This window comes from Sorex araneus, chromosome X (genome assembly GCF_027595985.1).
Source record: "Sorex araneus isolate mSorAra2 chromosome X, mSorAra2.pri, whole genome shotgun sequence".
Lineage (NCBI taxonomy): Eukaryota > Metazoa > Chordata > Mammalia > Eulipotyphla > Soricidae > Sorex > Sorex araneus.
The window spans coordinates 248575937-248598102 of record NC_073313.1 but is presented as its reverse complement, the minus strand read 5'-3'; the positions used below and the strand labels follow the sequence as shown (position 1 = coordinate 248598102).

General features: G+C 43.9%; 1 protein-coding gene across 1 annotated transcript in view; it reads left to right on the top strand.

Annotated features, from left to right (window-relative positions):
- The window catches only part of MREG (melanoregulin), a 69139-nt gene that overhangs the window by 42253 nt on the left and 4720 nt on the right, over positions 1 to 22166 (top strand). The window contains exon 3 of the mRNA XM_055121552.1: positions 21599 to 21689. Within this exon, the coding sequence (XP_054977527.1) occupies positions 21599 to 21689 (91 nt within the window). The remainder of the gene's footprint in view (positions 1 to 21598; positions 21690 to 22166) is intronic.

The following is a 22166-nucleotide window of genomic DNA, read 5'->3' as shown; positions in this document are numbered from 1 at the left end:
AGAGACCACTCTACTGAACTTATTCGACCGTGATTACCCCACTGAAGATAGAATCTCCTGTGGGGGCATAAAATAAATAGTTCTTAACCCTGGAGGGTTCTTTCGAAGCTGGAGAAATACACAAGCATTGGATAGACTGATGAGAAAAAATAAAAAGAAATTTATTAGTAGCATATATATCTTCTTTTCTCCCTCTCGGAGAACCTGGCAAGCTACCAAGAGTTTCCTGCCCACATGAGAGAGCCTGGTAAACTCCCCATGGCGTATTCATATGCCCAAACCAGTAACGATGATGGGTCTCATTCCCCTGACCCAATGTGGCACCGTTGGGAAGGATGAGTTAAGAGAGGCTTCTAAAATCTCAGGGCTAGGATGAATGGAGATGTTACTGAGACCGCTCGAGAAAATTGACCATCAGTGGGATGATGATGATGATGATGATGATGATGATGATGATCTATCTTCTGCATATGAGAAAGACTGAGCAAAGTAGAGTAACTTACCCAGTGGCCCCAGGAAGACATCATTTTTGTTGCTGTTGTTTTTGAATCATACTCATTGGTATTCAGGGGGGCTGCTCCTGGCTCAGTGCTTAAGGGTCATTTCAGACAGTGCTTAGGAGACCATGAGAACCCAGTCCTGCACACACAGCATGGGTCAGCCTGTTGAGCTTTCTCTCTGACTCAGGGAGCATCCTTGAATAGTGTAGCTAAACTAGAGACTCTGCAAGAAGAATGAGAAAGCACAGAGAAGAATGTCTTCCTTGCTTTTCTGGGAGACTTTCCTTGGGAGATGTTTGCATGCAATGATCTCTTCAAAGGTAAACCCCATTTTGTCATCTTTCCCTCTGAAATGAACCTTTTTCCGAATAAATATTTTAGGGATAACAGGTTTTTGCTTCCTTCCACTCCAAACAAGGTCACAATTCTAAGGTACTAAGGATTAGGATTTTGGTACATAATTTTGGAGGGCACAGTTCAACCCACAATGCTATATATTCATTGATCGAATTGAAACTCTATTCTATTTGGTGTTCAGATGTAGACCTTGTGAGTAGAACAGTAAACAATGGATCTTAGGAGCTTACCTGCAACTGAGGGAAGATTAATAACAAATGCAATGTCTGTTGCAATAAACGCTTTGAAGAGAATTAAGACAATGTAAGGGGACAGAAAGTGACCCTGGGCTAGGAAACAGAGATTAGAATTAGGTGAGGTAGTGAGCCTCCTCAAGGATATTCTAGCAGAGGGAATAGCAGATGCAAAAAATTCCAAGGCAGGGATGCAAATGGCATATATCAGTGTTGTAGGTGCAAAGTGGAACAATAGAGTAAGTCACCGTGGCAGAAAACTTATTTTGTTGTTGTTTCTTGGGCTATACCTCACGATGCTCAGGGGTTACTCCTGGTGCTGACACAGGAATCATTCCTGGTGATGCTTGAGGTACCATATGGGATGCCAGGAATCGAACTCGGGTTAGCTGTGAGCAAGGCAAGTGGCTTACCTTCTGCACTACCTCCTCCACCCCAGCAGAAAACATTTGCTCACTCCTGCCTGGCTCACCAAATGTACTCACAATAGGGTGATTACTTGGGAAGGTCAGGACTGGTAAAAGTCTGCTTGCATTCTTGCACGCCATGAGTTCTAAGGTCCTGCCAGTGTGTGTAAGCAGCACAAATAGAATATGTGTGTCACCTGATGGGAACATCAACTCAAAGTTGTCCAAGCCTTGTGGCCAATGTTTGACTCCATTGAGCATTTGTTCAAAGACCAAATTCTTCAAGTGGTTACATTGATGCCAGACGTGCAGCCCCCAGTGAGCACTGCAGTCAGTGGTGGGTGCAATCTCTAGTTACTGCAACAAGAGCGAAGGGAAGAGAAGGGGAGAATACAGAGCCCTGACTGGGGGGCTCCTTTGTCCTCCTTCTCTTTGGTAGTGGAAATTTTTTTTTTCTTTTTGGGTCACACCCGGCGATGCACAGGGGTTAGTCCTGGCTCATGAACTCAGGAATTACTTCTGGCTGTGCCCAGGGGTGCTGGGATGCTGGGAATCGAAGCCAGGTCGGCCGTGTACAAGGCAAATGCCCTACCTGCTGTGCTATTGCTCCAGCCTCCAAAAGGAAAAAAATTAAGAATTGGGTGTGTTGATTTTTAAAAAAGAAAATGACAGCTTCTGAGTTGTTCCCTTTCCTCCTTCCCCTCCTTGAATGTCTAACTCCATTTCCACCTTCCCTGCCCTGATCTCAACTCTACTTGGGCTTCCTCCTGCCCACACCCTGTCCTCTGTGCCTCTCTGCCTCCACTTCCCTGAGGCTGGCAGAGAGCCTGAGGTACTGAAAGATGCCTCACAGAAGCAACCGTGTTTGCAGACAAGTAACTGGGTGGCAACAATTTGCAAATTAACAGGATTTTCAGTGGGACGGAAGTCATTATTAAAAGTTGATCTAAGGGGGTTGGAGCAATAGCACAGCGGGTAGGGCGTTTGCGGCCGACCTGGGTTCGATTCCCAGCATCCCATATGGTCCCCCGAGCACTGCCATGAGTAATTCCTGAGTGCAGAGCCAGGAGTAACCCCTGAGCATCGCCGGGTGTGACCCAAAAAGCAAAAAAAAAAAAAAAAAAAGATGATCTAAGTAAGATCTGTGCATTGCTGTCCTGAACGTGATGAATACTAAACTCAAATTAGATGGGTGTTAAAAAACCCAAGCCCAGAGTTCTCTATTTTGGGGTGGGGGGTGGGAGTTTTGGATCACATCAGGCAATGCTTTGGGACTTCAGAATTTTGTTGACTCTTTTAGGAAGGCTGGCTTTCAGGTCAGTGGGCACCAGAAAGAACAGGATAATACTCTAGTTGGCTGGTCCCAGGCACACTGTCTTATCTCAAACCCAAACAAGTGAGAGGAATGTGTTTTAGGGGAAGGGTAAACTAAGAACAAACTCAAAACACAAACTTAGCCAGACTTGGGGCTAAGGACAGTTGTCCTAATCTTGGTCTTTGACAGGTCCCAATCCCAGACACCACGACAATTTGGTTAGACAACAAGCAGCAGCACAAAATTCGTTGCTTTTCTGAGAGTTGCTTTGATTATAAAACGATCAATTACTTCCCAATGAATCCATTGTGGGTTGTTTCTTGATGACTTTTGATCATTAGTACCGTTTTCCATGGTTCTATTTGTATCAGAGTTTTTCAGGTACAGTGTTATTTACCCTTTTGGGGAGTGGCAGTTTGGCCACACGCTGGTGCTCAGGACTTACTCCTGGCTCTGTGCTCAGGAGTGAAGAAGTACTACCTGTAGTTTTTGAAAACTCCATGTGGTGTTTTCAATTCTTTTCATTCCATTTTAGAACTACTACTACTGGTAGTTCTTGAAAACTCCATGTTGTGTTGGGAAATGAACCGGGGTCAGCCACTTACAAGACAACTCCTTTAGCCCCTGTACTGTCTCTGGCCACTGGCTTTTGATTATTATCTTCTGTTCTTCATTTTAGATCTATATTTAGTTGAATTATTTATTTTCCATTGCCTCGAAGGTCTTTCTACTGGAATAAGACATTTGTTTAAGGGTTGGTTGGCTCAATAAGATTTTAATAAAAAAGCAGTCTGTGATCTGAACACCACACTAACAACAAAAGCATCATTGACCTACAACCCCCTCGCCCCCCAGGCCCAGGAAAGATCCCGAAGTCCTTATCCAAGAGTCGCTTGTTGGTAGAGTGTGACCAAAGAGGTATCCCTTTGCAGGCTTTGCTACACTTTGAAATTAAACCACAGGGATAGGATTGTGTAGTTTACCACCAGTCAATAAAATAAAAAAATCATCATCATCATCATCATCATCCCATTGAATGTTGAATTTCTCGAGCGGTCTCAGTAACGTCTCCATTCGTCCTAGCCCTGAGATTTTAGAAGCCTCTCTCTACTCGTTCTTTCCAATGATGCTGCATCGGAGGCTCTTTCAGGGTCAGGGGAATAAGACCCAGCATTGTTACTGGTTTTGGCATATTAATACACCATGGGGAGTTTGTGAGGCTCTCCCATGTGGGCAGGAAACTCTGGAGAAGTAGGTTATATTTAAAAAAAACACCAACAAACAAATAAATAAATAAAATCAAAGTTGAGATATAATATGGTCTGGAGAAATAGTATAGGGGTTAGAGCACTTGCCTTGCATGGGGCAGGCTCTGATTCTATCCCCAGCACTGAAGAAGATACCCTGAGCATTGTCAGGGGTCATTCTTGAGCATAGAGCCAGGAATCAACCCGGAGCAGTATTGGCCATACCCTCTTCCCTTTCCCCACCAAACAAAGAAACCAAAACAAATTTAAGATAGATTCTACTTAACCAAATAAATCTGAGATACCAATGTAGCTTGTACGCAATTTAAATACTTTTGATGAGATTGTTTACATTTGTGTGGGTGTGGGTTGTGTGATGTCTTCAGAAGCTGTTGCTTATTCCACATACTGAAGTTCTCCATTTGGATGTGCCATGCTGCAGGTACCCACTTGTTGGTCTGCCCAGGGCTTGATGCCGAGAGAGAGCCAAAGATCTGAGCGGCCTTGTGGTCTCTGGATTCAGACAATCCAGGGTTCAGCCTGAACTTGAATTTACAGCTTCCGTATGGTAATCCAATGAAGTGGCTGATTTTCCCTTGCTAGAAAAATAAGCTTCCCACTCCTCCCTCTGCCCCTTTCCTTTCCATGACCAAGGGTTAATTTTATTTGCCTTTGGTGACATCAAGTAATTGTCATTCCTGGCAGTGACCTCAGCTGTGAGGTCTGTGTATTGGTTCCAACTAGTTGATTAGTAATAACAATATCATGTGACATCATCTCATTTCTCCCCCCTTTCAGCTTTAACCAAATCATAACCTGAGTCTGGCCCTTCTCCTAACCGCAAAACTATTCTAAGGCTGCAACCCACACCCCTTTCTTCCCTATTATTCATAATTGACTTGAAACATCTTTGCTCTTCAACCTTCTTCACTAACTTTGCTGGCATCCTTTGCTGGAGCTCTCAGCTCTCTCTTGCCTTGATCTGGTTAAAACCAGATAAAGAATTAGGTCAGGGGCCTCGGGCTGCAAAGCGGTCTGTTTCTAGAACTCTGGTGAAGCTGTAGAATAAAAATAAACAGGGAGAGTTGGCACTTGCATCTGACTTGCCGTCCGTCAAAATGCTAGCTCTCATTCTAGGTCAAAGCAGAGAGAATGGGGCTGTCATTACCAACAAAGTTTCCGGTGCTTCTTTCTAACGTCCTCCAGGCAGTGCCTCCTTGGGGTTTGGGGCTCCTGCCTAGAGTGCCAGGCCCTCACCAACATCTCACTCCCTTCATCCTTTATACATTGGAGCAACTGGGATGGGACCTTGGGACCTAGTGGTCAATGCAGCTGGTCGACTGGGCTTCTTCGAAAGAGCAGGACTCAGCTTTGAAGGGAGGAGAGTGGGACGTGCATCTATCACCCAGAAGCTTATTCTTATTTCATCAAATGGGGGTCTGATGAGGCCACCAGAGCTCAACCTACCCAACTCAGCAGGCTTGTATTCATGGGTCTGGATGGCCAACAGATGGACCGTTCTTAGAGCTGTTGATTAGAGGGAGCTGTCCAGACTGAAGCACTAATGTCCGCTCTTTGGGGAGCTGTGGCTAGCCAAGTCTGGCCATTGACCTTCCGTGGCCTCGCTCCCTGTCGCTCTTCTCCCTGTCCCATCTGGTCTGTGATGATGCTCTAATACGTTGGATTTCTTGCTCTGTCATTTGATCCAGTGCCATCTGCGATGAGGTGGAATCCGATGGCCACTGCATGGACCAGCTGTCTGAGTGGAGCGCAGTGCAATCCCCTTACACAGCAGGGCTAATGGAGGGAAAGAGTAAGCTTTTAGAGTCCAGAAAGAGGATGCCCCTGACACTGACCAGAGCCAGGCATGTTAAAGGGAGCTGTGAGCTGCTTCTGCATCATAGATTGCCTCCACTTCCCTTCTCTGCCAAGTCACTGCAGCCTGTAGCCATGACAGGGAGCTGGATGCATTGTGCCTCCTTTGGAGCTGGAGAACTAGAGGAGGAAGCCCATTGTCACATGGACTCAGGGGGCTGTTCTTGAAGCTGCTTCTGGAAGGACAGTCCCTGTGCATGGCACTTCATTTCCCTCTTTGTGTCCTAGTTTTTCCATATTGTAACAGGGAAGGACAATAGAGGGAGCTGATTTGAGGCCAAATTGAGTGCAACTGAGGGAGAGTACTGGGAAGCATGTATGTCAGACAACTTTGGGTTTAAATTTGTCCTTCTCCACCGAATACCTATGTGATCTGAGCAGAGTTGCTTCACTTCATAGGATTTGGCTTAACTTGTCTCTGGAAATGGGGCCAGAGTGATAGGACAGCGGGTAGGGTGTTTGCCTTGTGTGTAACTGACTTGGGTTTGATCCCCAGCATTCCATAAGGTCCCCTGAGCACCGCAGGAGTAATTGCCGAGTACAGAGCCAGGAGTAACCCCTGAGCATCGCCCTAGGTGTGAACCAAAAGCAAAAACAAGAACAAAAACAAAACTTAAAAAACCAAAAAAACCCAAAAACCATGTCTCTGGAAAGGGATCCATAAACTCATCTCCTTTGGGATCCATCAAATCATCTCATCTCATTTGATCAGCACAAGCCTCTAGCGACTCAGGCTGATGCCAGCTACACAGTAGCAGCCTCAATATTTATATGCCTGATATTCTGTAAAGGATATCCTTTAAAGTGTCTCTGTGAAAAGCACTTTTATGAATATATGCATTTGATCAGGCACAGAACAGAAGAGGTGAATGCTTCATTTGGTTTTATTTCACCTTTTGTAAATTTTTTTCTATTTCCCCAAACTTGGGAATCAACATATCCTGATTTTACAAACTTGCCTTTTTCAGAATACACATAGATTAGAGTCCAAGTGCCTTTTTCTGGTAAGATTTAGTGCTGATTCCTAGAATTCACAAGGGCACTCAATCACGAGCAGAAATTGGCCTTTGTGTGAATTGTCATATTTATCTGAATTCGGCAAGAGGACTGTGTAAGAGGTGAGTGAATCTAGGAGCTTGTACCAGCATCTTAGTAAAGATATCTGTGCATGAAATGACTCTCAAACAGTTTTCCTAATGGGACTGAGAAATTTCATAGAAGCAGCAATTCATTTCTTTCAGTGGGTAAGAAAGCCAAAGGCTTCTCAAAGTGGTGTCATTGGAGCAGAACCTTGAAGGGAGAATTAGATTTAGATGGTACAGGGCTGAAGACAGGAGTGAGCATTGTCCAAGACACGGGTTTGAGGTGTGCTGGAGAAAAGGATGGTAGTCCCAGGGGGTGCATAGGATTGAGATGGGAAAAATAGTCCTGGAGATTTGGCCCCGTGGAGCACACACTAGGGACTAACATTTGATTCAGTGCAGAGTTTGGGGAAGGAATGGATCCAACCTCTCAGGGAAACGGCAGGTTGGGAAGAGATTGGGGATACTCATATATTTGTTTGTTCTCTTTTTCTTTTTAAGTTTTCGGCCATCCCTGCTAATGCTCAGGGGGTAACTTCTGGCTCTGCACTTAGAATTGCTCTTGGCAGTGCTCAGGGGACCATTTGGGGTACTGGGGGTTGAACCCTGGTCAGTCACACGCAAGGCAAGTGCCCTACTGCTGTATAATTTCTTCAGCCTCTGGGAATGTTCGTTTATTAAAGCAGAGGAACCAGTCAGTCTGCAGTGAAAAGCATCAGTTTGGGCTGAGGCCGTTGGCATAAAACAGATGGGCGTTATAGGCACTGAGTTGGGTCCCCTTGATGGGCTTGAGGGAATGTGAACTTCAGGTAACCAAATTAGGGGTGTGTGTGGGGATTAGATTGGACAGTCGAGTCCACAGCGCATTCGTGGGAAAACATCCAGCAGAAGGAGACAACTTGAGACCTGGAGTGGAAATGGGGGATGAGGCCAAAAGGAGAAAAGGAGTCACTGGGAGTGACTGGGAGGAGGGGTGGTAGCGGGAGTCATGCAGGCAGATGGAAAAGCTCAGACGGACCCAAGAGCACGAAGAGAAGAGGTGAGGGCTGTAGACGAATGTGAAGATGAAGGTGCGCAGAAGGTTCAAGAAAACAGGCCCTGGCTCTCAGGCCCCCCCGGGAGTGACCCCACACAGGTGAGACCTTCCCCCCAGAATGGAGAAGGAGTTCTTTACCCCTGGATTCAGGGGACACACCATAGAGGGTCCTTCTTCCCTTGGTCCCACAAACCCCCCAGGAGGTAGGGTAAGAAGAGGAAGTCAGCAGGCATTCTCTGATTTTTAGAACAGACGAGGAGGAACCTGTGGAAAGTTCCAGACACCGCACACGGGGTCACTAGGAGAAAAGGTGGGGAAAATGCCTTAGCAGTGTCTGTGGGGGGAACAGAGCCCCAAGACGTTCCCTGGGGAGGGGCCTGTTAGGGAGGGAACAGGAGGAAGTGAGCACGGCTGGGAGGGATGGAGGGATGGAAGGATGGAGGAGCAGGGGAGGGGCCTGGGAGGGATGGAGGGATGGAGGAGCAGGGACGGGGGCTGCCCCTCCACATCCTGATCTGACGGAGTTGGAGCTGGATCCAGGGAACTCCCTTTTCCTGGGGATCTGGCAGATGAGCTGGAGCTTGTGGCTGTTGGCTCTGACTTGCTGCCTGTCGGGCCCTGGCAGGAGGAGGCCCATCATGTGAGCCACATGTGCTTGGTGCCGGAGCCTCTTGGAGAATGCGGCTGGCTCCGCCCGGCTGGTCCCCCCACCACCCCCCCTCCTCCCCCTGCAAGGCGGGGAGTAAGTAAGAGCTGCCCGTGCCCAGAGTGCTTCCCTCTCCCCCACTTCCTCTAGCAGTGAGAGAGGCCGTGTCAGAGGGAGGGGTGGGAAAGGATCTCGGGAAAGGCTCGGAAACCTGGGGGGGGGGGCGCGGTTCTCAGTAGCAGTCAAAAGGCTGGTTTCAGGAAAATATAAATATTTTCTTGGCTCTTGGTTGCAGACCAGCAGAGCTGGTCCAAAAATAGTGTGTCTCCTTGGCCTCAGGCTCCAGAATCTCATGGCGACTTTGGCCGGCTCTCGCTCATCTTGAAGGCAATGTGTTGGTCTCACCCTTAGCCTGCATGGGCAAGAGTGTGGGGGGAGGAAAGGGATGGAAAAGGGGAGCAGCTGAGGCCCCCCGCCAGTTCTGAGGAAAGAAAGAGGGCCGAGCTTAGAGTCCCCAAGGCAGGGCGGGCAGGAGAGGTGCAGGACGCAACGAGGGCACCGAGAGCTTGGCAAGTCTTCTTGACCGGATCCTGCGGATCCTTTGCTTCTAGAAAAGTTCTTGTTTCTCCCAAGATTTCCGTCTGCTATGTGTCGTGGCTCCTCCTCAGCCACAGTCACTCGGACTGCAGATGTTCTCAGCATCAGCTGCTTTTTACTTTGGGGTTTGAGCTCACACCCGGCGAGATGCTCAAGGATTACTCCTAGCTCAGGAATCACTCCTGGCAGTGCTCGGGGGACCACATGGGATGCCGCGGGATTGAACCCAGTTGGCAAATTGCAAGGCAAGCACATTGCCCACTGAACTCTCTCTCTCTCTCTCTGACTCCAATCAGCTGCTTTTTCATCCCCGCCTCTCTTTCCTCCTCTCCCTTCCTGTCCTTCACGCCCCCTCCTTTTTCCTCTTGTCTCAAGAGGCAACAGGGCCAGCAGGCAGCCCAGTGCCTGGCTCCAAGCCAGGCTTGGAAATCCCCCTCCTACTTACCACTGCGTGTGCTCAGGCAGGTGGTGGGTGGGTACACCCCACCAACCTCACCCAGGCCAGTTTCTTTGTTTTCCTTTAGCCGAAGGGCCTCCCAGGTAGTACTTGGGGGTTTGTAGGTCATTCGTAGTGATTCTCCGCCAACTGGGCTGGGCAGTGGGTGCAAAGTCCTAGGGTGCCGTGCTGCTTGAACCTTCGGGTACCAGCAGACACAAGAGGCACCCCTGCGGTGCGAGGGGGAAATCCCTAGTTACACCTCAGGATGCTGGGATGCGGCATGTGGATTGAATGGAGGTGAGGAGAAGGCATGTTCCCTAGCTCCTGGTTCAGTGCCACTTTTTCATTCTTCACCTGTTTGATTATCCATTTCACAGAAACACATCGTGATATGAGAATTAACATCTTAAACACATGGAAATAGCTTAGAATGGTTTAGCTTAAGAGGACCAACAAGTAAATACATGGAAATAACTTAGAATGATGTCTGGGAAGAAGTAGGTGCTCATGAAACATTCGCCTGATCTCTAGGTTTCATCTCTCAAATCTATATATCTTCTTTACTTTTGTAAATGCCTTGGGTTCCTATGGGAGTTTGTTTTGTTGGCGATATTGGAAATGTGTATTGTGTTGAAAGAGCCCATCACTTGTATCACTTGTCATCCTGTTGATCTTCGATTTGCTTGAGCGAGCACCAGTAATGTCTCCATTCATCCCTGTCGCATGCTAGTGTAGCCCAATGGTATCTGCTTGCTCCAGGAACACAAAGAGCCTCAAACCATTTGTTCAGGGTTTTGACAAATTCTAGATCTTCTATACTGCATTTTATTATTTTTTTGGGGGGGGGCGGTAGTTAGGGGCCACACCTGTCTGTGTTCAATTCTTACTCCTGGCTCTGCAACTCAGGGATCACTCCTGGTGGGTTTAGAGGACCATAAGGGGTGCCAGTGATCAAACCCAGGTCTGCAGCATGGTAAGCAAATGCCCTACCCACTGTACTATCTCTCTGGCCCTCTATAATACATTTTAATACCAAGAATGGAAGTTATACTCAAGATGGAGAGCTCAATGCCTTTATTGCAAGTGGTAAGCTCCTCCTGGCACTCATCTTTCTCATGGTGTCCACCTACGAGTCTTCGTTCTGAATTTTGATCACTGTCACTGTCATCCTGTTGCTCTTTGAATTGATCAAGCGGGCACCAGTAACGTCTCCATGGTGAGACTTGTTGTTACTGTTCTTGGCATACCGAATACACCACGGGTAGCTTGCCAGGCTCTGCCATGCAGGCGGGATACTCTTGGTAGCTTGCCGGGCTCTCCGAGAGGGATGGAGGAATCGAACCTGGGTTGGCCGCGTGCAAGGCAAATGCCCTACCCGCTGTGCTAGTTCTTCCTCCCTGGACAACTGGTGGGTGCACTCATGTCCCTTCCAGAATCGCCATCTGCAAGTCTGCTGACCAGGCTACCATGTCCTTGCTGTCTCGGTGCCTCTCCTCCTGGCTCTGCCTCTGTGCTCCTATGGCTGACTCTTATGCTTGTTCCCCCTGTGGTTCTCTGCAGAGTTAATTACCACTTCCCCGGAGCAGTGCTTCTGCTAATGTAGTATACTGTTACATGCATTTCGAGGGGCTGCATTTTCATTCCCCTCGGGCAGGCACCACATGCTATTTTATTTTGTAAGCCCATCGCTGTGCTTGGCACAGAGCAAATGTCTAATAAAAGCAGACTGAATGGCACACTTGGGGTGGATTTGGAGATTCTGGCTTATTCAAGCCACAGACAGGCCTTTTATGTGAATTATTATATAGGCAGACTTTTACATCAGGAAATTAAAAAAAATTTTTTCTTCAATCTAAGAGTAAAATTTTAAAGTTTTTATTCCTAATATTTTATTTTCTTTTTGAGGTCACACCCAGCGATGCTCAGGGGTTACTCCTGGCTCTGCACTCAGGAATCACTCCTGGCAGTGCTTGGGAGACCACATGGGATGTCAGGAATCGAACCCGGGTTGGCCACATGCAAGGCAAATGCCCTACCCACTGTGCTATCACTGCAGCCCCTCCTAATAATTTTTTTAACTGTTTCATTTATTTGTATGTTTTTTTTTTTGTTTGAAGCATTTTACGACAGGGTGTTTAAATTTAGATAATCTTAATTTTTTGAGGCAAATTTACACTTACTCAATTCACATTAAATTTTAGTGATAGTGAATTTAGTATCCTTCAAAAATAATAGGAATGATTTTTTTCTACTTGTTTTGTTTTCCTTTGAGTGAATTCATTACTTCTTGTTTTGGAGACCAAGAGTAAAAGTGTTTGTATATATTTTTTTTCTTTTTGGGTCACACCCGGCGATGCACAGGGGTCACTCCTGGCTCATGCACTCAGGAATCACCCCTGGCGGTGCTCAGGGGACCATATGGGATGCTGGGATTCGAACCCGGTTCGGCTGCGTGCAAGGCAAACGCTCTACCCGCTGTGCTATCACTCCAGCCCCGAGTGTTTGTATATTTTATGATACAAGTTCACACGACATCCACCACCAATGTTCCAATCTCCCGCCACCATTGTCCATTTGTGTGTGTGTGTGTGTGTGTGTGTGTGTGTGTGTGTGTGTGTGTGTGTGCGCTTTTTGGATCACACCCGGCATTGCACAGGGGTTACTCCTGGCTCATGCACTCATATAACATCCTCTAATACATATACACATATGTATATATTTTTACACCCCCCCCATATATATGTACACATATATAAAACATCTCTATCCACTCTTCCATCATTTGGCTATTGTAAATAACATTGTAATGGACACACATGTACATATATCTTTTCTAGTGAATGTTCCTGTGTTCTTTGGATCATAGTATTTACTTGTTACATTTTCAAGTCTTCTTGCATTCCATAGCTATAGCTATTCCTGTTTCTATGACTTAGGATTTCACCAAGACCCTGATTATAAGTATGGGTAAACCACAGAACCAAGTTCTATGTTTCATCACCAAACATCAGTCTGGAGAAAGTTTAAATAGCTGAAAAACTACCCTAGTACATTTCTCTATGAAAAGCAAATGCAAGATAATTGGTTCGAGGCCTGTTAAAATTCAGGTACTCCAATGTACGACATGTCTTTTTTTGTGCTTATCTGCTATTTCCCACTGCATACAAAATGAAAGAAGACTGAATTGGTGAAAACGTCAATATGATGTTCCTGTCTTTTGAAAACTCTCTCTCCATCTGAAATAGAATATTTCATAAGCTATGTGAATTGGTGAAAATTGAAAGGGGAAGAGATAACAGCTACAGTGCTTAAAGAATTCATTTTACCCAGAAGCTGTCTCTTTCAAGCAAGGGGCTGTTCACTTTTTTAATTCCCTAATTTGGATGTTTAATTTTTGTCAATGTTGTTATGGCCTTTATTGTATGATATCTTTTTTTGATGTCAATGCTAAAGTGGAAATTTCCAAAGGAAATATATATGTATTTATATATTTATATATATAATTATATATATTTATATATTTATAGCACTGTAGCACTGTCGTCCCATTGTTCATCGATTTGCTCAAGCGAGCACCAGTAATGTCTCCATTGTGAGACTTGTCGTTACTGTTTTTGGCATACCGAATATGCCACGGGTAGCTTGCCAGGCTCTGCCGTGCAGGTGGGATACGCTTGGTAGCTTACCAGGCTCTCCAAGAGGGACAGAGGAATTGAACCCGGGTCGGCCATGTGCAAGGCAAACAAATGCCCTACCTGTGCTATGTATATATGTATGTATATATTATACACACACTTATATTCATAGTGTATGACACACATGGACATTTAATATTTTTTGATGGTGGGATCAGAAAGAATAAGCAATAAAATGTCTGAAGGCATTTTTCAGTTCTAAAATGCTCTTAAAAATATATTGCTATTTGGGAGGAATCATTTTCTAAAAATCAAACATATTTATTTTAATTCTGTGTTTGTCTATGGTAGGTGATCAGAAAGTCAAGGTGAAGTACCTGGAACTTTACATTCTAGTGCAGAATGATTGCTAAAGATTATTGCTATCTGACATGTATCAGCTATATTATGTTTCCATTTATGGGAGGCAAATGAAGGGATAGAGGGGAAAATGGTAATATTTCTTAAGTGTAGAGGGGGCTATGGCAACTGGCAGGCAGGGCTCATAGAACTTTTTAATTTGTGAATATAAAACATATTACCTAACTTAAATAAGCAAGCAATAAATGCATAAAAATAGAAACTGGTTAGGGAAGAACCCATAGTCATCGTTTTCTGTTTTTGTTTGTTTTTTGTTCAGACATAAGGGTTTTGGAATTCGATGCAGCTAGATTTGATTTCTGGCTTGGCTGCTGTCCGGTGTTGGAAGAAGGGAGGTAGATAACCTCATAGAAAGTTTGGGGAAGTTCTTGGGTGGGTTTTTCTGCAGCTCTGTAAGTAGTGGCGTAAGTATCATTATTTGAAGATTCTGTATAGGATGATCAGATTTTGGGATATGGAATGAAGACAATGAAGCCATTTTTTTTTTTTATCTCATACTTGCTTCTTGAATATTGAAGAAAGACAAGGTCAAGGGTATGCTCATGACCTACAAGGCCAGTCGGTCATCAGGATGGCGCTAAGGACCAAAGGCAAGGGTATCCTAATGTGTGTATCCAAGAGTTAATAGTTTTAGGCCTATGTCAGATACTAACTTGAACTGCTTTAGTTCAAAGCTCGAGCAAGTTCAAAACCTCCCAGCTAAATTAGGTCTAGTTAGGAGGAATCAACAGAGCCTGGTGAAAGAGTTGAGTGCTTAAGGCAACCATTGTTATACTGCTTGCCCAAGTGACTTTAGGATAAGCTACTTCCTCATCTCTATTATAATAATACTCCTTAGGGAGTGAGGGTTTCTGCTATAGTGGGTGCTCAAAGAAGGCACCATCAATAATTCCTGGACACCTAAAGGGGCTTCTGCTATTTCTGACATTCCTTAAGACATTCCTGGGTCAGAAAGACCGAAAGCCAGGCAGAGCATTATCATCATATTCTTTGCCCATTATCTCTGTCTTCAACTAACTAAGCCCGTTTAATGAACATTTCCTCCAGGAGTTAGAGATAGGGAAAAGGTGATCTGAACATTTTTTTTACTGTATTTGCTTTTCTTGTTTATGCACTTTGTGAATGGCCATTGTAAAGTGAATATGTCAGGAAAAATGACCTACTCCAGGAATATAAACTTTCGTGGAATTGGTTCAGATAGCAGAGTCCCAGAATTTGCTCTGATTTCTGATGAGATTTGACTTTGAGGTCTAACATGTCATTAGACTCAGTTTCTCTAGGATGCCTTCATCTGGATCCTTTTAGGAGTATTCCTTTAGGTTTACTCCTCTAAGGGTAGTAAATTAGTGGAGTGGTTCCAGATGTAGTCATTTCAACTCTCGCCCCCCACCCCTTCCCCTACAATCCCACACTCCCCTCCCCCTTCTCGATTCTTTCCAGAGATGATTCCACTGCATCTCCTTGACTGGGGTTGGACTATGTTCACATCCTTAGTCAAAGGGATGTGTTCGTGCCCAGTGGCTTCAGTTTTAGGATTTCAAACCTTGGTACTCCTCAAAGGATTCTGCTTTCATTGGTTGGGGAAGCAGATCCCATGCACTTGTATTTGAAAATGCTCCCTGTATGATTCTAGTATATAACCGAGGTGACCTTTTTCCCCTGACTTAAGCCAATCAGTGTCCACTATTAGATACAATAATTTCTCTCCTCAGGAAAATCTGGGCAAAATAGATTAGCAACCTTAAGGACCTGTTTTCCTCCTTTCTCCCTTGTCCCCTTAGTTTGGAGCAGAAAGCTACCAATCCCAGGAATAAAATCTGTTTTCCTGCTTGCCCAGAGAGAGACAGAGAGAGATAGAGTGAGAGAGAGAGAGAGAGAGAGGGAGAGGAAGAGGGAGAGAGACAGAGAGAGACAGAGACAGAGACAGAAAGAGAGAATACACATGCAAAAACGTTAACTTACTCTTTGTTCATAGTAGAGAACAGGTTAGAGAGATGGTTCAAAAGTTCATGCTTTAGTAACCTGTGTTTTAATACCGGTCACCACATTGTCCCTTGAACACCACCAGGTGTGGCCCACCACCACCAAGTAAAAACATGGTGGAGAAATTTGCTTATAACTGCAGAATATCATACTGAGTGAAATGAGTCAGAGGAAGAGGGACACAGATATAGAATGACTGCACTCATTTGTGGGATATAAAAAAAAAATAGTATGAGACTAATATCCAATGCCAGGAAAAACAGGGGCCAGGAGGACTCGTCCACGGTTAGTTGCTTGCCATAGTGTGTGTGGGGAGTGAAGTGTAGTTAGGGTAGAGAAAGGTTCAGTATGACAATAATAGTTAATAATGGTTAAAAATAATCACTCTGGACAAGAACTGACAGTTGATAGAGAGATATGCATGATAACCTTTCTGTATTGCAAACCATAATGAACAGAGAGAGAGAGTGTGCAGGAGGGAAATTTGAGACATAGGCGATAGGAAATATACACTAGTGAAAGGAAGGGAGTTGGAGTATTATATGACTGAACCCCAATCATGAACAACTTTGTAATTGTGTATCTCACTGTGACTCAATAAAAAATAAATAAATTTTAAAAAAGAAATAAACCGTAGTGGAGAGTACAAAGAAAGCTTAAAGTTAATATGAGAGGAAGGTGTAAGCCTATTATTTATAGTTATGGAGGAAGAGGGATGAGGAGGAGGAGAAAGAGGGGGAGGAATGAGATGAGGAGGTAGAAAGTGAGGGAGAGGAAGCTAGGGAAGAAACATACAATAACCACAATATGTTACTTCAGAAATGATGGAAACAAATTGCTTTAGGAAGTAAGGCTTACTTTAAGTTTTGTCACTGTCACTGTCATCCCGTTGCTCATCGATTTGTTTGAGTGGGCACCAGTAACGTCTCTCACTGAGAGACTTATTGTTACTGTTATTGGCATATCCAATATGCACGGGTAGCTTGCCAGGCTCTGCCGTGCGGGCTCCATACTCTTAGTAGCTTGCCGGACTCTCCAAGAGGGGTGGAAGAATCGAACTCAGGTCAGCCGAGTGAAAGGCAAATGCCCAACCGCTGTGCTATCGCTCAAGCCCTTCAGTTTTGTAGATTTAACAATGATCACTTATCCATTATAAGGGATGTGGTCATTGTTATTTTCAAATTATTTGTCCAAAATTATTGTTAAGAATTGTAGGATGATATCATGGACTTCTTCAGCTTATGGGTAAGACTTTACACATCACCTTTTGTTTCCTTTTTTTTAAAAAAAAATTTGGGCCAAACCCAGCTCTGCTCAGAACCCTGACTCTGAGTTCAGGAATTACTTGGGACCATATAGAAGGGCGAAGATTTGGTGTGCAAGGCAAACACCCTGTTTTCTGTACTATGGCTCCGGGCCCTTACATCACCACATCTTATTCGTCATATTTAGATCCTCTTCTTTGAGGTTGTGCTATAGGGAAATAGAAATTTGCCTCTTACCACTTGCTTTTTTAAAACCCAATTGTGAGTTGAATCTCGACTGGTTTATACTGGTTTTGGAACTTTAAATTTGCAGGACACTTATCCAAAATTATTCTGCTGAAAGAAGATGGTAGGAATATGGATATGGAAGTTAAGTATGTAAAATGACTTCAGTTTAAATCAGGACTTATTGTCAAGGCCAGCTGAATTCATATATCTATCAATAGACGTACATTTATAGAGCATATTTCTATGTAGAGAAATGCATCATTCCATATGATTCATCTTACCGTTTTTGTTGTGTTTTTGGTTTTGCCACACCTGGCTCTTCTCAGGACTTACTTCTGGCTCTACACTCAGGGATCACTCCTGGGTTACCCAGATGGCTCTGCGGCCATAGAGGGTGCCTTGGATCCAACCTGTTCCACTGCACTGTTTTTCTGTGCCCTCATACCATTAATTTTAATAAGTCCCAACCCGAGTGCCCTAGAAAAGACGACTGGCTAAAAAGAAACTTTGGTACATCTACACAATGGAATACTACGCAGCTGTTAGGAGAGATGAAGTCATGAAATTTGCTTATAAGTGAATGATCATGGAGAGTAATATGCTAAGTGAAATGTATGAAGTAACATGAGACTGACACTCATGGACAGTAGACACAAGGGCCAGAAAAAATTGCTCCATGGTTGGAAGCCTGCCTCATGAGCTGGGGGAAAAGGCAGCTGGAACAGAGAAGGGATCATTAAATCAACGATGATTGGACGGATTGTTCAGAATGGGAGATATGTGCTGAAAGGAGATAAAGGACCAAACATGATACCTCTTAATATCTATATTGCAAACCATAATGCCCAAAATTAGAGAATAAGAGGGAAATTGTCTGCCACAGAGGCAGGGGGAGGGCTGGGATGCAGTGGGGGTTACTGGGGACACGGGTGGTGGAAAATGTGCACTGGTGGAGGGATGGGTGTTCGATCATTGTATGACTGAAATCACACATTAAACCTTTGTAACTGTATCTCATGGTGATACAATTTTAAAAAATCTTAATTAGTCTCTCTCATATGCAGGTCAGTGAGGACATCTCCTGTGCCTTCAGTCTTAGAAGATCTTAAAGTTACATATTATTACTTATCCATCAAATCTTCTGTCAAAATTGGGCCTGCTAGCTTGGGAATAATGGCTTAAATGATCACAGATACTAAAACTAAATGAACTTGTGTAACACTTGATGTTCAGAAAGAGCAAAACAACTGATAGAAAAGAAAGTTTTAAAAAGAAAAAATCGGAAGCCTGGATAACCTGGTATCGCATATGTTCCTGAAAAATAGTAGTTTGGGAATACATTGTTGAGAAAGAGTCCAAAACCCCAGGACCTCCAAGTTAAGAGAACTTTAATCCAAGTGAAGGAAGCCCCCTAGTGGCCTGTTGCATGATTTAAGGCTGTATGTCTGAAGCAACTCCACCAGTTTTGATTTTCTGTGGGTTTCTGATCAAATATGATTATGTCTGATCCGTTTTTATCTTGTCGACCATGTGAGGTTAGTTTCATAGAGAATAAATAGATGGACAATTGCTCCGTATAGTATTTTATTTGTTAATAATAACTTTTTCTAAATCAGAAAGGACAAGATAACTTAAGTGAACACCTATGAGACAACATAAACTAGAAGATGAGTAAATGAAATAAAGACAGAAAATGTAGGGTAAATTTGGCAATAATTCTTTCTGTGCCAGAGTGATAATACAGCAGGTAGAGCATTTGTCTGGTATGCAGCTGACCTGGGTTCGATCCCTGGCGGCTTATATGGTCTCCTGAATACTGCTAAGAGTAATTCCTGAGTGCAGAGCCAGGGTCACCCCTGAACATCTCCTGAGTGTGACACCCCCCCAATAAAAAAAACAAACAACGACAAAAAAAGCCTCTATAAATTTCATAAATGTTTCGTGCCAAGAACTCTATGTTTTAAGGTAAGCCAATCTGTTATAAAAATCACGATATTGAGAAGGATGAAATCATTTTCAGAAAAAACTGAACCACAGGCGATCTACTGCATCACACCTGATTCATGTCTTCAGTCATCATGACTGAGTTTATCCTGAGTCTGGGCGGATTGGCGATTGTGTTTGATGTGCAGGAAAATGTGCACCTTCCCCCCCTCTCTGCCCCAAGTGCTGAACCCATTGGGACCTCAAGAGGGCGGTTGTGTTATTATCTATGTATTGCCAATAAGGGCACAGAGATTCCAGGAGTTCATAAACTAACAAATTCAATCTATTGGTTAGCACTGGAGCTGGAATGCAGACCCAGGTCGCCTGGCTCTGTCATTTATCATGCATGCCTCTCCCCCAGTTGTGCTGTACTGACTGGCCGGTTTGGTACAGTAAGATCCATCTGGTGGAAAATGACAATTCTTTTTTCTCTCACCACTTAAGCATTCTGTGAAGGATTACCTGGCTGCACTTTAATCTGATGCTTAATTGCCTCAGTTAACTTTGCTCTTTTCTAGAGTTACAGACTTTCTTCCTGATTTAGTCAGCACTTACAAGGCCGGCGGGAGGCGAGAGAGAGAGAGAGAGAGAGAGAGAGAGAGAAAGACAGACAGACAGACAGACAGACAGACAGAGACAGAGAGACACAGAGACAGAGAGAGAGGAGAGAGAAAATAAATCAGGAATAAATGCTGAATTTTTCCAACTTCCTGAATTCCAAAAAAACAGCTAAAATCTATGACATTCTTAGATACAAGATCTGAAGTGTAGACATGAAAAATGCACTTTATTTTGCTAGCTTCCTCATTTTAAAGCAGTATTTCTCAATGGATGTGAAAGGCAGCTAAAGTGATTTCCCTTAACCTTGAAGGTTGATTAGCAATGAGCAAGTCAGTCCTTGGAAGGAACTTGGTAGGGCAATTATGACACCTTTGAAACGTTTTTAGCTAGAGGAATCAAAATATCATGTAACTAAGTCTTAAATTGAGCATTTAGAATGATGTCTTTTAAACCGCACCTTAGGATGGTTGTGTAGTTAATGTTTTTGCTCAAGGGAAAAGTTTTACTCTGTAAAAATAACTGTTCTATATAGATAAGCCTCCTTAAAAATGAATTTTCATGACATTTAAAAGAAATGCTTAGCTCAATACAAATTCGTATGCACCTGAAAGATTCATGTTCTGAATGAATGATGGCTTATTTATTGCCTGTAAGATTGAAGTGTTCACAATCCTATCTTCTAATAGTACTGGTGATTTTTTTTTTTGAGAAGAGGTTTGGGTCATACCCAGTGGTATTCAAGGACTACTCTTGGCTCTGTGCTCCATAGTGACACCTATTAGTGCTTAGGGGATCATATGTGATGCTGAGGATTAAACCAAGGTCAACCATGCAAGGCAAGCTCCTTCCCTTCTGTGCTGTCTCTCTGGCTCTAGGTCTGACAATTATCTAAAAGATTTATTCTGTTGTGAAATAACATGTAAAAGAACAATGCTGAGATAGGGTCATCATCACTTGTCATCCCGTTGATCTTCGATTTGCTCAAGCGGGCGCCAGTAACGTCTCCATTCGTCCCTGTTGCGTGCTAGTATAGCCCAATGGTATTTGTTCGCTCCAGGAACACAAAGAGCCTCAAACAGTTCATTCAGGGTTTTGACGAAGAAGTCTGACCATTCTGTAGGTGGGCGGTCTTCTGACGTCCCGTGGAATCCAGTCAGTAACAGCTCTAGTCCAGCAGTCATCTCTAAATTGTATTACGTGTCCAGCTGAGATAAGGTGAAGAAAACATTGGGAATCAAGAAATGTGGATTCCCAGGTCTACTTTACTTTGCTACAAAAAACCTAAATTCTTTGTTATTTTTCTAATGAACTTTGGATAGGCTAGAATCAAATATCAATTCTTATACCTATTAGTTGAATGACATTGGACTGCCAATGAATCTCCTTGGACCTCAGTTTAATCATCTGTAAAATCAATTTATTGATACCTGGGTTTTACTAGGGACTCGATTCAGAGATGGTGTACTTTTCTATACTCTTCTCCTCACTAATTCTTTAAAATGGGTAGTCTCCGTTGTTATCCTCACTTGGTAGGTGAGATCTTTGATGTTGACAGAACAGATAATGTGTGTTTAATTGGGTTAAATTCAGGAATGTCCTGTACCACCTGGTACAGAGCAGACTTCCCAGAAATGAAGGCTGCTGTGTTCCAGTTGAGTTCATCCCACTTGTCTCCTCATCTTTTAAATATGCTTTGACAGAAGAGTGTAAACAGCTCAAGTCCGGGTATTTGATAGAGATTTAGGTCAAGGAGTGAAAATAAAATGGGATCTTACTTTTCCTGCAGGAATGGCAAAAACTCAACTATGATATCTACACCTTGCGACAGATTCGAAGGGAAGTGAGAAATCGGTGGAAGCGCATTTTAGAAGATTTAGGTGAGTCTGGAAGCTACTACGAAATGGTATGACTGTATGACTGTATGACTGTCATCCCGTCGTTCATCAATTTGCTCGAGCGGGCACCAGTACTGTCTCCAATGTAAGACTTGTTACTGTTTTTGGCATATCGAATATGCCACGGGTAGCTTGCCAGCCTCTACTATGTGGGCGAGATACTCTTGGTAGCTTGCCGGGCTTGTGATATATCCTCTTCACTGTCTTCACCAGGATTTATATAAAAGGAATGTCAGTCATCAATTAATTAAGGCTTCAGTGTGCTAGTTATTGGCCCAGTCCTATTCTCCTTCTCGTGCACAGTCATCTGATATTTCTGCTTTCACCAGCCTCTTGAATATTTCCTTTTGCCAGTATTACTGCTACATTTGCCTTAAGGATTGAGTGGGATAGATAAGACCATGAAAGATAGGCTACTGCCGAATATCTCTTGGCATTGAATATTGATTGGATCCATGG